Below are 15,975 nucleotides of genomic sequence, written 5' to 3' on the forward strand. Positions count from 1 at the left end.
GGTTCAAGGGAATTTTTTTTTTTTTAAGATGAGGAAGAATTTGGAGCATATTTAAATGCTGAAGAGAAAGAGCTGGGGAAGTGGGGTTGGCTGGAGATTAAAGGAGAGGGGCGGTTGAGAGGCATGAAGGTCCAGAGGAAGGGGTCCAGAGCATAAGGGGGCACAAGGGTAGTAGATCAGGGGCCCCTCTTGGAGTTCAGCCCACGGGTGGAGGAGGAGCTGGGTGAATGTGGGCAAGAGTGTGAGTCCATGGGCAGAGGTTGAGGGGAGTCTCATTGAATGGGTTCTGTTTCTTGTGAAGTCTGCAGCCAATCTGTCTGCTCAAAGTCAGGGAGGATTTGGTGGGCTGGAGGTTTTCCTGTAGGAGGTTTGAAGTAGCCACTGTGGATGGAAGGAAAAGAGCAGTCTCAGGAAGCAGGGTGGTCACTGTGCAGAGGGCTTTGTCTTCTCCCTGATGATAGCCAGGGCCAGCCGCAGACCCTAGAATAGTATTGAATCAGTAACTTTGTTCATAATGATAACTAACTTCCCAGTAGCTTAAATCTTGATTATAGATGGTCAAGTCGATTTTGAGAATTAAAAGAAAAACAACTTCCAAAAGTACTTTTTATTTTAAAATTTGTGTTATTAATAGTCATTTAAAACATTTTGTTAAAAAGTATACTTCTTCAAATGAAGATGTATGAATTCTCTTGTTGGTTGGTTGGTTTTAGACGCTCATGGTGGCTTGGATCCGAGCAAATCTCTGTGTGTACATTTCTCGAGAGCTCTGGGATGACTTTCTTGGTGTGCTGTCCTCCCTCACGGAATGGGAAGAACTTATAAACGAGTGGGCCAACATTATGGACTCCTTGACAGCAGTGCTTGCAAGAACCGTTTATGGAGTTGAGATGACAAACCTACCTCTGGATAAATTAAGTGAACAAAAGGAAAAGAAGCAACGAGGCAAAGGTATTTCCACTCTTCCAGGTTAACACCAGATGTCTAGGTCGGGGGATGAGTGTGTATTTGTATGACTAAGCAATTAATGCATGAAATTTTATAATGAACTGAATCAACTACACAGTGTCTTCTTAATAGTGGCATTAATTAGTGTCTCATGTCATTCTGTTCCCTTAATGAGATGGTGAATTTCTGAGGAGGCTATGCAAAAAGGAAAATGCAAGGAAGGTAGTAGTAATAGTAGTGATAACTAACAGTAATAATAATGGCTATTACATTGTACATATTATCTCTTTTTGCCTTCGTAATAACCTAGTGAACCGTAGATACTTGTATAATCCCCATATCACAGACAAATAAACTGAAGTACAGAGACTTTGCAGAGATGTCCAATCCTTTGGCTACCCCAGGCTACATTGGAAGAATTGTCTTGGAGCACACTTAAAATACACTAAAACTAACGATAGCTTATGAGCTAAAACAAACAAAAAATAGCAAAAAAAGAAAAAAATTTCTCATAATGTTTTAAGAAAGTTTACACATTTGTGTTGGACTGCACTCAAAGCCATTCTTGGCTGCATGTGGCCCATGGGTTGGGCCACGGGTTGGTGAAGGTTGCCTTGCAGTGATTGACTCATCCGAGCCCACATAATTAAGAAGTGTTTAGAAATCAAAGCTGGATAAATACAACTCAAGATGTCATACAATTAAGACGCATTCTACAGCCTCTCTAGGAAACATGGAGAAATTCTGAATGCTTCAGGTGGGAGCTATTCCGGCTTTGTTATATTTCTGGGTAAAAATTGTTTTGGGACTGAGAACCTCAAATGAAAGTGATGTTTTCAAGGTAGAAAGCATCAGTGGTAGCTTCTGTTAGGAATGACAATTTGGCATCTGTTTGTCTTAATTACCATTCTTAAGGATGTGGCATGGTCCTTAGATTAATTCACTTGTACTACACCATACTCTGTAAAGATTTGAGGCCGGGCGCAGTGGCTCAAGCCTGTAATCCCAGCACGTTGGGAGGCCGAGACGGGTGGATCACGAGGTCAGGAGATCAAAACCAACCTGGCTAACACGGTGCAACCCCGTCTCTACTAAAAAATACAAAAAACTAGCTGGGCGAGGTGGCGGGCACCTGTAGTCCCGGCTACTCGGGAGGCTGAGGCAGGAGAATGGCGTAAATCCGGGAGGCGGAGCTTGCAGTGAGCTGAGATCCGGCCACTGCACTCCAGCCTGGGCGACAGAATGAGACTCCATCTCAAAAAAAAAAAAAAGATTTGAGGCAGCTCATAAAAAGGCATATAGTACAGTAGATCAAATATAAAATAGGGTCAAAATGAGTGGGGTTGCAGGGAACTGCCGTTGTGACTAAAATGCCAAAATACATGCCTTAGAGTCTTGTGGACTTGCTGGGGAGATGGAAAAGTCAAACATTGGATTTGATTTTGGTCTTTGCAGGGTTACATCAAATCAGGAATCACAGAGCACATAGGGTAAAAACAATTCAATCACTTAGGTGATGCTTAGCTTTTATTAGGGAGACTTGGGAGGAATTTTTCCTTCAAAGCCCCATAAAGGGTACACATTGCTTATTGTGTAGACTACCCCTTTAATAATACCAGCTTTATTATAGATTGTATCATTGTGCTTTTGCCATGTGACAAATCACCCCAAAACTTATGGCTTAAAATAACAACCACTTATTTATCTTGATTTGATGAGTTGGCAATTTGGGTTGGACTCAGCCAGTCAGTTCTTCTGCTGGTCTTTGCTTCTGTGTTTGCAGTCAGCCAGGCTGTGTAGTAGTCAGCTAGGCAGCTGTACTTTTAGGGGTTGGCTGGCTGTAAGTGGGGGCAATAAGGTGTGACTGGGCCACGTGTTTCAGCAGCCAGAGGCTAACTCAGGCTTGTTTACCAAGTGGCTTAGAGTTTCAGGAGCAGCAAGAGGGCAAGCTCAAATTTTCAAGTGCATTTCAAGTCTCTGCTTGTTCAGTTTTGCTACCAAAGTAAGTCACATGATGAAGCCTAATGTAAGTATGGGAGAGAACATCAGAGGATGTGGATACAGGGAGGTGTGAACCAGTTACAGTGGCTAGTAAACCATATACATGTGTAATAAATGTGATGGATTCTTATAATGCCTTCATTGAAATCTGAGAATGGCTTGCCAAAGCACTAATTAATAAAAGCAAGTTAGTAAGAAGCCAAAATGAAGTAGTTGAAGTACATGGCAATCCAGTGGAACAGTTTAATCCCAATGTAGATTTAGACTGTCTAATGCAATGATTTTCTAACATTTTTTAACAGATCTGTTTTTCTCCCCAGTTGAAGGTATACATAACCCCTTTCTAAAGAAATAGACTGGAGATTTGGGATTGAAGTAGGAGCAGGGAGCCAAGAGCCTGGGTCCTTGGCCTCCATTTAGTCCTCTCTAACAGCTCGGAGGACCTCTGTGTAAACCCGGGGCCTGAGAGGACCCAGATACTTCCAACTAGGAACTTGGCTCCCTAAGACAGTGGTTCTCAGCCCAGAAGAGAACTTACCTGGCTAAGAATACCTTTCAGGCTAGAGAAGGAGAGCTGAAATAGGAGATAAGGACCTACCTTCAATTGTTGTAATCCATGCACGAGTGCACATGTTTGTGCATGCACGTGTGCGTGCACACACACACACACACCTGCCATTCCGCAAGATTCTCTTCCTACCCACAGATTCATCTGAAGAGATAGACTTGTCTTGGGAAGGCAAACAATTTCAAAAACATTTTTCAAAAGGTACTGAACAAATTATTAAATTAATGACCGTGACTAATATTTCTGATTTATGTTGCTTTATTCTAAAAAGGATTTAAATATTTATTGTAGAAACACTTGCCTTCTAAGGGCTAGACTACTAGAAACAAAAAACACAGGCAGAGGAAACTGGGTGTGGAAACATGCCACAGGTGGCAGCCACTGGCCACATCATACCTGTGCAGAAATCTCTAAGTCTGCCATTCTCTTTCCTCCTCTATTTCTTTTGGTCCATAGTCTCTCGTTGAAATAATTAACCAGAACAATATGAGAAAAAAGAAAAGTTGAATCTCAGACTACAATGTTTTATTGTTTTGGACCTTTGCTAAAATAGGATTTTGTATTATTTATAGATTTTCATTATCCTGCCCATTTAACTGAATCCACATTAGAGTTTATAGGCATGGATTGCCCTGGGGATTTATGGAGGGGTTGGTGTCTACAGGATGCAGTACTATTCAAACATCAGGATCTCTGAGGTTTTGGCTTATAAGTAGTGGTTTTTGGAGTGTCCTGGGAACAGTAGTATGACTTCATTTGATATTGTTCTTGTATTGAGAAAGGTTTATTAATACATTCTTTTGTATACTGGAGTGAGTACTATGAAGATAGGATAATATTCATAAGACTGTTTTATATTCTTGAAAATATTTTGGCAATAAGAATTCTTAAATTAGTGACATATGAACAACTTCCTAAATTGCAGTGTAAGGAAGTGGTACTTAATTTGTGACAAGAAAACCTGCTGATTATATATAGTTTTATGTACACCATTTGCTGAGCAACACAAGCTGCGAAATGAATAATAATGAATTCAGCCTTTAGATTATTTTTCTTTTCCTTTATCAGGCTGTGTTCTAGATCCTCAGAAAGGAACCACTGTGGGGAGATCCTTTTCTCTCAGCTGGCGGAGCCATCCAGATGTGACCGAACCGATGCGATTTAGGAGTGCCACCACGTCTGGAGCACCGGGAGTGGAAAAGGCGAGAAATATTGTTCGCCAAAAAGCAACCGGTAAACATTTATTTAAATGCTTCTCAAAAATCCAGTTGTTATCTAAAATGAATTTATAGGCATAAAGTGTGTTAAAAATTCTACTCAAAATTTAAATATTAGACCTTATATTAAATGAAATGTCTGTACATCTTTTTAGCTTTCTGCTGTGGTTACTTTTCAAATCACAGTTTTCAGTTACTTATTTCTAAATCCTCCATTGTGAAAAAGAACTTGAGATGTTAATGTTGAATGAGATATTTGTACGAAATAGAGAAAATAGAGGTTTTGTTTGAACCTTGAAGAAAATGGATTGTTAATAAATACACCAGTAGTTGCATTATTGTCAGTGTTAAACCATGTTAATCTTTAGAGTGTGGCAACCTGTTTCAGCAAAGAAAAGGAGAGTTACACACTTCAGTGTTCAGGACTGGATAGACATTTTCATTTTTTGCTCCTTTGGAAAATTGAGCCTTTTCATGTCTGTGTATGTTATCTTTGGAGCCTATTTCCATTAGCAACTTGACCAACAACCCCCAGTTAATTGGACTACTTTGCTACATTTTACTCTTTCTTTCTTTTTTTGTTTTTTGAGACAGATTCTTGCTCCAGGCTAGAGTGTAGTGGTGCAATCTCAGCTCACTGTAACTTCTGCTTTCTGGGTTCCAGCAATTCTCCTGCCTCAGCCTCCTGAGTAGCTGAGGTTACAGGCGCCCCACCACGCCCAGCAAATTTTTGTATTTTTAATAGAAACAGGGTTTCACCATGTTGGTCAGGCTGTTCTCAAACTCCTGACCTCGTGATCCGCCCGCCTCGGCCTCCCAAAATGCTGGGATTACAGGCGTGAGCCACTGTGCCCAGCCTACATTTTACTCTTAAAACAAAAAGTGAACTCTTTAAAAAGAAGCTTGTATATGGCATTTAATAAGAATAAACAAAGCCACCTCCTCCCCAGTGACTTTGAGCCTGTAACTTAGGTTTAAGACAATTGTAACTGATAATTTAGCATGTTGACTTCAGAAAGTTGCAAGATCCTCTGGCCATAAAGCAAAGATTCATTAAGGCTCACCATATTCTATAATGCTTAGTAAAGGCTTAATACAGATAGTTTAGAATCCTGTTGGAGTTTTTATGAAAATATATTCCACCTTAACTGTAACTGTCCCATACATCTTTGCTGTAGCATTTGCTGGAAATTTTCACCTTATTTACATGCACGGCCTCTTCTGCTTCTTCCTTCTTTCCGTCATTCTCTCCCCTGAGGAGAGACCCAATTCATTGTTAGCAGGCAACTTTTGAGGATGCTCATTCACTGATTTCCTTTCTTATTCCAATTCCTAAAAACTATTTGCTTTTATCATTGGATTCTTTGTTGTTGTTTTTTTTTTTGAGTCGGAGTCTCATGCTGTCGCTCAGGCTGAAGTGCAGTGGTGCGATCTCAGCTCACTGCAACCTCCGCCTCCCAGGTTCAAGCAATTCTCCTGCCTCAGCCTCCTGAGTAGCTGGTACTACAGGTGTGCACCACCATGCTCAGCTAATTTTTGTATTTTTAGTAGAGAAGGGGTTTCACCATGTTGGTCAGGCTGGTCTCGAACTCCTGACCTCAGGTGATTCACCTGCCTCGGCCTTCCAAAGTGTTGGGATTACAGGCGTGAGCCACCGCACCCAGCCTACTGGGAATTCGAATAGGCAAAGGGTAGGAGAAAGGGCAGTAGGGTAAAAAGTTTGTTTCAGTTTTTACAAATGTGTCACTATCATTTGTAGTTCCATTTCATTAATGTTAACTGATGTCATACAAAAATAGTAAAGCATCAAGTAAATCTTTGTATTTTTGTTTTAGAATAAAACTGATTTTACAGATTGTGGTTTTACATATATGAAGCATGTTTTCCTCCTGTGTTCATTCAATTCCTCCAATGTTTATTTGACTAGCAGTATATAGAAAACATGAGAATACCGTAAAGTAGACACTAAAGATGTATGGATTTAATAAACATGAAATGTGACATAAAAGGATGGGTTTCATGGAGATTTTACCTTTTTCTCAAATATCAAATCTTTTAATGTTCAACTTGACTTTTATGTGTTCTTGAGCTTTTTGGTTATTTAATTTACTAAATGATTTGCTTTTGAATACAGTCAGCTCTCAGCAAACCAACTTCTGAATGAAGGCCAGATAGTCCCTCTCTCACCATGGTCTTTTTGTATTTGTTCTTTAGGAAAGGAAAACTGATTATAATGTCTGTCCAAGAAAATAACCTGAATGTGAATCTGATACACAGCAGAAAGAAAGAAAGGCTAAACATATAAAGCATTTCAAAATAAAATTATTTGTGGATTGCCCATTGTCCTATGTCATGAGAATGACTGACTGAAAGTTGACTGTATTTAGAGACTACAATTAAATACTATACTTTGTACTGACTTCCTTTAAAGTTTAAAATGACCTCCTTTAAATGTTTAAAGAGAGCCCAGAAAAGTAATGATAATAAATTGAAAGGTCCTATTGTTCTTCTGACATAATTATTACTTTATCTCTCCTGGAAGCTAAGCGAAGCCAGTCTATCAGCAACTGTGTCCACCTTTCTGAGGCTTTGCCTGCCACTAAAAGCGTCCCGCTCCTCCTTCACACCGTGAGCGCTCTCTTACCTGGTCTCTCTTACTCTTCTTGCTCTCACAGGCTGTCAGGTACTGTAACACTGTCTCATGTGTCCATCACTGTTCCCGGGCTTCTCCCGCTTGCCTCTGGGACTTGCTTCCTTTGTTAATATCCCCACATGACACACGTGCCTGACCATTACACTAGTGTTAAATTGCAGTGAATACTAGTAATTACTTTTGTGTAGTTAGACGCTTAGTGGCAATTAGATAGTCAAGAAAAATTTCTGTAACTTTGGTCTTGGCAATAACAATTAAAGAGGATAGAAGGGTTTTTAAGTCCATAGCTATTTAATAGGGGGAAATGTGATGCCTGCCTTAGTGTGTCTTCTATACAGTGCCCATAGAAAGTAAGGGGATTTTCATAAAAGTTTTGAGCATGTCAGTATTAGAATGCTTGCTATGCCTTTCAAAAAATGAAAAACTAGAAAAATGTATGTAGGCGGGATCTACTTGGAGTTAATAAATCATATATGTGAAGTAATGACCAGTTATGTAGATTCATACTGACTATTGAAATTTGAGTGAAAAAGGACCAGTGCCAAAAAGCAGTAATTTCCAAAACAAAGAAACGTTGTTCTTGTACTTCAGCCAATTAAAATTGAATTTAGCCATGTGTGATTTACACACAGTACCTTTTTTGTTACGACATCATAGCACCAAAAGTCATTTTTGGCCTAGTTACTTCAACAGAAGAATTTACCTTTCTCTATATTGAATAATTAGGTCTATGTCTATTTATTTTTCAGTGATTCTAGGATGAACTGAATCTTCTTCCTTAAAAGAGAAAGATCATTTTCATGATCTTTTTTGTTTTCAGAAATCTGGCATTGTAGATTAGTATTTTTTGTTGTTGTTTTTGATTTTTTTGAGACAGAATCTCTCTCTGTCACCCAGGCTGGAGTACAGTGGCGCGATCTCAGCTTACTGCAACCTCTGCCTCCCGGGTTCAAGCAGTTCTCCTGCCTCAGCCTCCCAAATAGCTGGGACTACAGGTGTGTGCCACCGCACCTAGCTAATTTTTGTGTTTTTAGTAGAGATGAGGTTTCACCATGTTGGCCAGGCAGGTCTTGAACTCCTGACCTCGTGACCCACCTGCCTCAGCCTCCTAAAGATTAGTTTTGTTTTTTTTTTTTTAACATTGGAGATAACCTAATTGTGGCCTTCTGTAATACTAAATTATGTCATACTGTGTTTTAGCAAAGCAAAATGAAAGCTTAAGTTCTCTGATGGCCATGTAAATACCATATTACTTTATAGAATTTAGGGGAAGGAGTTTTACCAAGAGTGAGGACTATAATGTTTCTTAGAAAACTCTTTTTCTCCAGTAACTATTAAAGGAGAAAAACAGTAAGAATGGTACATGGGAAAATGGTCACTAGTCAATTAAATTACTGTTGAGTTTTAACTGCCCGATTATGTGGTTTTGAAGAAAAAGCTATTGTTTAGAGATGATTAATAAAGTATTTAAAATGATTGTACCCCCTGTTTGGCTAATATACATCCCAAATGAATTTTTTCATGTTGATAAGTTTTCTCATGTCACAGTCCATTTTTTTCTGTATTTTGTTTCTCTTAAGTTTTTCCCTAGTTTGTCCAGAACATGTTCCCACAAGAAATCTCTTCCAATTGGTGATTTCATTTTGGAAGCTTTTGTTCTCATTCAATATTACATTTTATTTTACTAAGACTCTTGGTTCCTGTATGTGTATGTGTGTGTGTGTGTGTGTGTATATATATATATATATATATATATACACACACAGTTCCAAATGAAGTTAAATGTGATTTAGAGCAGTGGTTCTCAATTGGGGACAATTTCAACAATGCCGGGAGACATTTTTAATTGTCACACGTGGGACAGTGCTAGTGGCAGCTTGTGGGTGGAAGTCAGGGATGCTGCTGAATAGCTTGCAATGCACAGGACAGCTCCCAAATGAAGAATTGTCTGGTCCAAAATACCAGCAGTGCCAAGGCTGAGAAATCCTAAGTTAGAGTGAAATCAAGTGGCCTGGACTTGGTCTGAGTTTTCCTGCCTTTGCCATCTTTGTTCTTGATTTTGTAGCACAAAGGGTAAAAGAACTTCAGAGTACAGTGACTTTGAGAACAACCTGCCATTCTCTTTTTCACCTAACAACTATGATAGTGAGCTTCTTAGCCTGATGCCATTGGTTCTTTACTACTTAAAATGATGCCATTGTCCTTTATGACTGTCCTATCCAGAGACTGACCCAAGGGCAGATTGTATATTCTCCGCTGGTTGGCACTTTAGAGTATTGAATTCGCCCTCCAATTTAAATCCTAGTGTGTAGGCATATCCCACCAACCTACTGCTAGATAATGTAACACTTAATTTTACTTTCTGGCCACAAGTTCTTTACCCTATCAATGATTGCTAATTTTGTTTACATTTAAGTTAACATTTTTTGTTTTTGTTTCTGATCTATGTGACTAGTCAGCCCACCAAAATTGTTTTAATAATATAAGCAATAGACAATTACTTACTTTTAGCTACGATTGTATCTTTTTCTGATCTTTTTGGGACTGTATTTGGCAGCAGCAGCAGAATTTTGGGTGGGTTGTTTGTATTCTGGGAGGAAGAAGTGATGTTTGTATTTTGGAGTCACAACCACCTGTTTCCATTAACATGAATAGCTACATAAAGAAACACAGTTGGGGAGGTAGGACTGGCACTTCTTGTGATTTCCTTTTTTTTTTTTTCCCCCCTTGGTGAGAACAGTTCTTTCCAGCTGTTCTGTAATTTTTTTTTTTTTTTTTTTGAGATGGAGTCTTGCTCTGTACCTCAGGCTGGAGTGCAGTGGTGCGATGTTGGCCCACTGCAACCTCCACCTCCTGGGTCCTGGTTCAAGCATTTCTCCTGCTTCAGCCTCCCAAGTAGCTGGGATTATGGGCACGCCATGCACAGCTAACTTTTTGTATTTTTAGTAGAGATAGGGTTTCACCATGTTGACCAGGCTGGTCTTGAACTCCTAACCTCATGATCTGCCCGCCTCGGCCTCCCAAAGTGCTGGGATTACAGACGTGAGCCACCACGTTCTGTCTGTTCTACAATTTTAACTGCTTTTTAGGTTGAAACGTTTATCAATCTGTAGCACTTAACAGGCCATACAGATGGTAGATGTTATTTTTCTTTTAGGAATATTGTAATAGTTGTAATGAGAGTACTGTAATGAGAGTAATGTAATCAACAATCTCCCCTTATTCTAATAAAACATACTGGAATGGAATGGCAAACCTTGCCTCGCTCCTTCTGCATCTGGTTTGTGTGCTTCTAGGAAGTGCTTTGTTATCAGGACCTGGTCTGATTTACCCATGGGAAGTTTGATCTTGTGGGAAACCTCAAGATGCTGAGTTGATATGCATTTCCTGTGCTTTTTATAGGATCAGATTGGTATCATTCATGGTGTTTTCAAAATTAGGAAATTATATTTATTTTGCTTATGCAACCTTGTACAAGGGATAAATGGAACTCAGAATTTTGGTTATTGAAGAATGAGCCTCACTGCACTTACTAAATGTAAGACTGATTAATGAAGCCTTAAAAAGTGAGTGAAATTGCTATGAAAAATAGTCAGAGATCTGGAAAAAAATAGAAGTTACTGAAGAGCTTACACGCTTAATTTGATCACACTGCCTTTCTCAGTGAAAAAAACCTGAAATTTAGTAATCCTTATTTGATCGTTTTCAGGTGATTTGAATGGAGCTTTAAAAAGTGATAGTTTAGGCCGGGCTCAGTGGCTCACGCCTGTAATCCCAACACTTTGGGAGGCCCAGGCAGGTGGATCATGAGGTCAGTAGATCGAGACCATCTTGGCTAACATGGTGAAACCCCATCTCTACTAAAAATACAAAAAATTAGCCAGGCATGTGCCTGTAGTCCCAGCTACTCGGGAGGCTGAGGCAGGAGAATGCCATGAACTCAGGAGACGGAGCTTGCAGTGAGCCGAGATCACGCCACTGCACTCCAGCCTGGGCGACAGAGTGAGACTCCATCTCAAAAAAAAGAAATAGTTTAGTAATGGTATTGTGTAACCTACACTGTCAAGAGATGAGAAAGTTAGTGCTTTTAAAATCTGGGCAGTTGGGACTAGCTAGGCTTTAGAGAGAGTACCTTATTTGGTGAATCTAAGAACTTAGCTCTTTGAAGTGATTTAAACAAATTGTGTGACATTCAAAAATAGATCTAGGATTTATTATGTAATTTTAATGTAACTGTAATTTTAATGTAACATAAATTGCTCTTTCTTAAATAAAATGCCAGCAGAGGGAGCCCAAGAACTATTTAAAAAGGAAAAATCGTATAAAGAAAATGTTTCTGTCATTCATGTGTTCATTTATACAAAACATGTATTTAATATAAAGTATGAGAAAATCCCAATAAATATACCATTACAAATCAGGAAATTGGGTTTAAATTGTGGGATAAGGAGAATTGAAAATTCTCTTTTTACACCGTCTCAATTGATAGTCAACTACAGGAGTAGCCCAGGGCACCTACAACACAACAGCACACTTAAGCATCATGGCTCTCCCCTTCCTTTCCACTCAATCAGGAGTGCTTCCGCCCTGCCACTGACTGCTATTCCTAAAGGCTTGGACTTTCTCCATCTGATAAGTCCCTCCTGACAGTTTTATAAAAACAAAGCCTTAAAAGCTGCACTAGGCCAGCCTGTTGGGAAGGCAGACCAGCTGGTGGTGGCAGGCTCTTCGTCCGTCTGCTGCGTTGAGGACCAGTGGGGACCCTCTAATTTGGAAGCAATGGTGCTGTGGCTATATTTCATCCCACCAGATGGCGATGTTCTTTATCTTTAGGCAGATGCTGCCAGTGTTGGCTCAGCCCTTATTTGCTCCTGCTCATAGCCCAGAAACCAACATCTATCCGTTTTTGGCATCAGGCTTCAGAGACTAACTCTTCCCACTATCCATAAAAAATGGCATTTGCCAATTATATTTTAGAAAGTTAGGAAGCTCTTGGGCTCCCCCTACTGATACTGGATTAACCAGTAGATTCATTAACAAATAAAAACTCTTCCCAGAAGATTTCAACATCTTGCATAATTAGAATAAACAATTAGAGAAGACAGCCGGAAGGGCTGCCCCTATGGTGTTATTTGGCTTCTGTTGCTGAAGGCTGAAGGGACTAGAAATAGATCTGTGAGAAGGACATAGTCTATACTTTGGGATGTGTAGGTAGATTAAAAATTTGCACATATGCTTTGTGTTTCTCTATAGAAAAATGAACAGTACTTGGCTGTTCAAAAGAAGAGGAAGACAAAGACAACCTGGGAAACATGAGGCTTTAACGTATCTGTCTTTTCTTGCTACGTTGGCCTATCTTTGTTTGTACTCCAGACACAGTTTCCCACCAGCATCTCAAGTTAGACTATGGGCTGGGCACCATGGCCTATGCCTGTAATCCCAGCACTTTGGAAGGCTGAGGTGGGTAGACTGCTTGAGACCAGCCTAGGCAACATGGCAAAACCCCGTCTCTGAAAAGACAAAAATTTTTGGGGTATAGTGGCATGCACCTGAACTCCCAGGTATTCAGGAGGGTGAGGTGTGAGGATCAGTTGAGCCAGGGGAGGTCCAGTGTGCAGTGAGCTGTGATCACACCACTGCACTCCAGCCTGGCAACAGAGCAAGGCACTGTCTTAAAAAAAAAAGTAAATTGATAAATTTTTGTAAGTGAAGGATCACACAGATTTCATAGTTTTGAGGTCTTGTAACCATATCAGCATACTATAAAATGCATTTTCACTTGGACAGAAACAATAAAGCAGAAACCCTTTGTTGAAATTGTCTGTATTAAATTTAGAATCTTCCTACATACTTCTTGCTTAAGGTGAGCCATCAGTTTGCCTTATGACTTAGATTAAAGGATTATACAGAGGGTGGCCAATTGGCAGTGAGTTTCCATTTCAGGTGACAAACCAGGTAACCCAGCCAGTTAAGATAATACAGGATGAGTTTTGATCATCCTTTTCTTAGTAGTAGTAATGAGCAGATGAAAAATTTTGGAAAATACTTTATTCTAGTTATGTAGATGTCAAGTTTTATGACTATGTTAGTGAGTGTGGAATCTAGTGAGAAACAGAGCTATGGGGCTTACATGCAGGGCCAGGGAGCAAGTCCTGTAGGGGATATTCCCAGGGCAGCACGGCAAGGAGGGATGAGGGAGCAGTTGTGACTTTATCATAGGGGAGTGAACAGCAGGAAGAAAAGAGTAGTAGCAGGTGCCAACTGGGTTAGTACTACTGGAGACTAAAGTGAGCTAGAGTACTTTGCAGGCGGATCAGTATGTCCTGTGAGATCAAGGAAAGCCCATATTCACCCTGACTAGCATGTTTCACAACTCTCTAACAAGAGAGGGCTTTGTTGGGTTTTAAGAGGAGTGGCACAGCCAGATCTTTATTTTAGAGGGACCATGGAGAGGATAAATATGAAGGTGGTAAGAAGAGGGGGACAGTCATTAGTGATTAGTTAGCAGGCTGTTAACAACAACCTATGTAAAAGGTGGTGCAACCCTGAAGCTGTGACTCTAGACAGAGAGGGTGGGGTGATAATTCCAGTGCCTTGGGTGGTCTTTAGAGATTAAAGTGTACTGTGCAGTTTAGAAATGAGCTGGGGGGAACTCATTCTCTAGGGGAAACTCATTCTCTAGGGGAATATAGCTTGTAATAATACTGAGATTATCCTGTGGTCCCTACCCAGCTATGGTTTTCTATTTTATGTCTCTTATATATTGTTTTTCTACAAATACCTGTGGATCATTCTGTACTTTAGAGAATAATTCAACATTGCATTTGATGAAATAAGCCATTACATCACTATAGCATTTTATTTTGGACAGTTGGGCACTTACCTATTAAAAAGGAATAATGCAGTAGAAATTCCCACGTTTCCTTTCATCTTCCTTTAGGGTGTGTGTGTATATGTGTGTATGTGTGTGTGGTTTTTTGTTCTTCTCAAATGTACATTATTCATTCTCTGCATCTCCTAGATCTCTCTTTCCTTGGCATGCCTGGCCCTGAAATTCCAAATCACTTTTACAGTTCTTAACTTATTATTGTGGCTTTTTTCCTTTACTTTGATTGAAAAATAAAAGACTTTATAGAACTTAAGTGGAAAATGTATTCTTGGAGTAGAATATTAGGGGTTAGTAAGTGTAGGAAACTTGATGGTATAAATGCAGGTTATCTGACTGTAAGTTATTTGTGAAAAGCATTTGAAACTTTATTTTTTAAATCGGTTGTTTTAAGTGGTGAATGTGTTTTTTAAAATCTTGAACTGTAACCTTGCATGTTTTGTGTTAATGCTCACAGAAGTGGAGGAGTGTCAACAGTCAGAAAATGCATCTGCAGCTGGATCTGTCTATCTCACGGTGGGACAGCAGCAGCAGGTCCTTCGGAGCAGTAGCACCTCTGACATCCCTGAGCCGCTGTGCTCAGATTCTTCTCAGGGTACGTGGTGTATTCAGTAATTAATACAGAACTATAGATTCTGGCAGAGGAATAAAAGCTGCATATAGTATTGCTTTGTACGTGTATTCTAAATATATTTATTTCAAGGGAATTACCTTTTTAATTTGGAAGGATGTGATTTATGTCAATGAAATATTTGCACTATTTAAACATGTTTATCTAAATTATTCATATGTGTCTGTGTGTAGATGTATATACCCACATTTTTAAAGGTTGGCATGTTTGAGGACTAGACAGGAGTCCAAGTGGCTGGAGTAGAAGGAAGACAGAGACTGTTACAACATGAAGTCAAGTTAGGGCATCAAATGAGGTATTATAGAAGGCAGGGAGGCAGGATGGGGGCAGGGACGTAGGGAAAGGGCTGTGAGAAGAGCCGTTAAAGTTGAAAATGAGAATGGAAAGCTGACCAGACTTGCGAAAAAGTTTATTAGCAGCTTACCGACTCTGCTGAGGTTGAAAATAATAACTTTTAATAGCATTAATCTACACGGTTTCACCAACAACTTGCAGCAGCAACAGGGTGTGGAAAGCAAGGAGACAGATGGTTTGACCTGTAAACAGTGGATAATAGATTTGTCAGTGAAAGAGTGTGCTTAAAGTGTGTCTAGTGGACATAGTTACTCTGTTTTGGTGTCATGAATTAATTAAGAAATCAACCCTACGTATCAACAAGTTATCTCATATCTTTTAATGTCAAGGTCATGCTAGTCTCATCAGATGAGTAGAGAATTATTCTCTCTTAGAAATCCTCTGGAAATAAGAAAATACAGAAAAAGCTTCAGAAAATGTATTATCTGAAAGATTTTTGAAAGGTTTTGTATAAGACTATTATTTTTTTTCATACATATTTGGTAGAAACTACCAGTTGCCTGGATTTTTCTTGTAGGAATGTTTTAAATTATCATTTAAATTTTAAGAAAATTTCAATTATGGAGGAGGAATAAGTTCAAGAGGTCTGTTGTACAATATGGTGACTATAATTTGTAACAGTGTATTGTATTCTTGAAAATTGCTGAGTAGTTTTAGTGTTCTCGCCACAAAAAAGTATGTGATACATGTTAATTAGCTTAATTTAGCCGTTGCACA

General features: G+C 39.4%; 1 protein-coding gene across 6 annotated transcripts in view; it reads left to right on the forward strand.

The window, feature by feature from the left end:
- The window catches only part of RALGAPA2 (Ral GTPase activating protein catalytic subunit alpha 2), a 323,453-nt gene that overhangs the window by 104,898 nt on the left and 202,580 nt on the right, over positions 1-15,975 (forward strand). For all 6 annotated transcript variants that reach the window (XM_023217753.2, XM_023217754.2, XM_023217757.1 and 3 more), the window contains 3 exons: positions 714-951; positions 4,586-4,750; positions 14,731-14,868. In XM_023217753.2, coding sequence (XP_023073521.1) covers positions 714-951; positions 4,586-4,750; positions 14,731-14,868 — 541 coding nt within the window. The remainder of the gene's footprint in view (positions 1-713; positions 952-4,585; positions 4,751-14,730; positions 14,869-15,975) is intronic.

Source organism: Piliocolobus tephrosceles, chromosome 20 (genome assembly GCF_002776525.5).
Source record: "Piliocolobus tephrosceles isolate RC106 chromosome 20, ASM277652v3, whole genome shotgun sequence".
Classification (NCBI taxonomy): Eukaryota; Metazoa; Chordata; class Mammalia; order Primates; family Cercopithecidae; genus Piliocolobus; species Piliocolobus tephrosceles.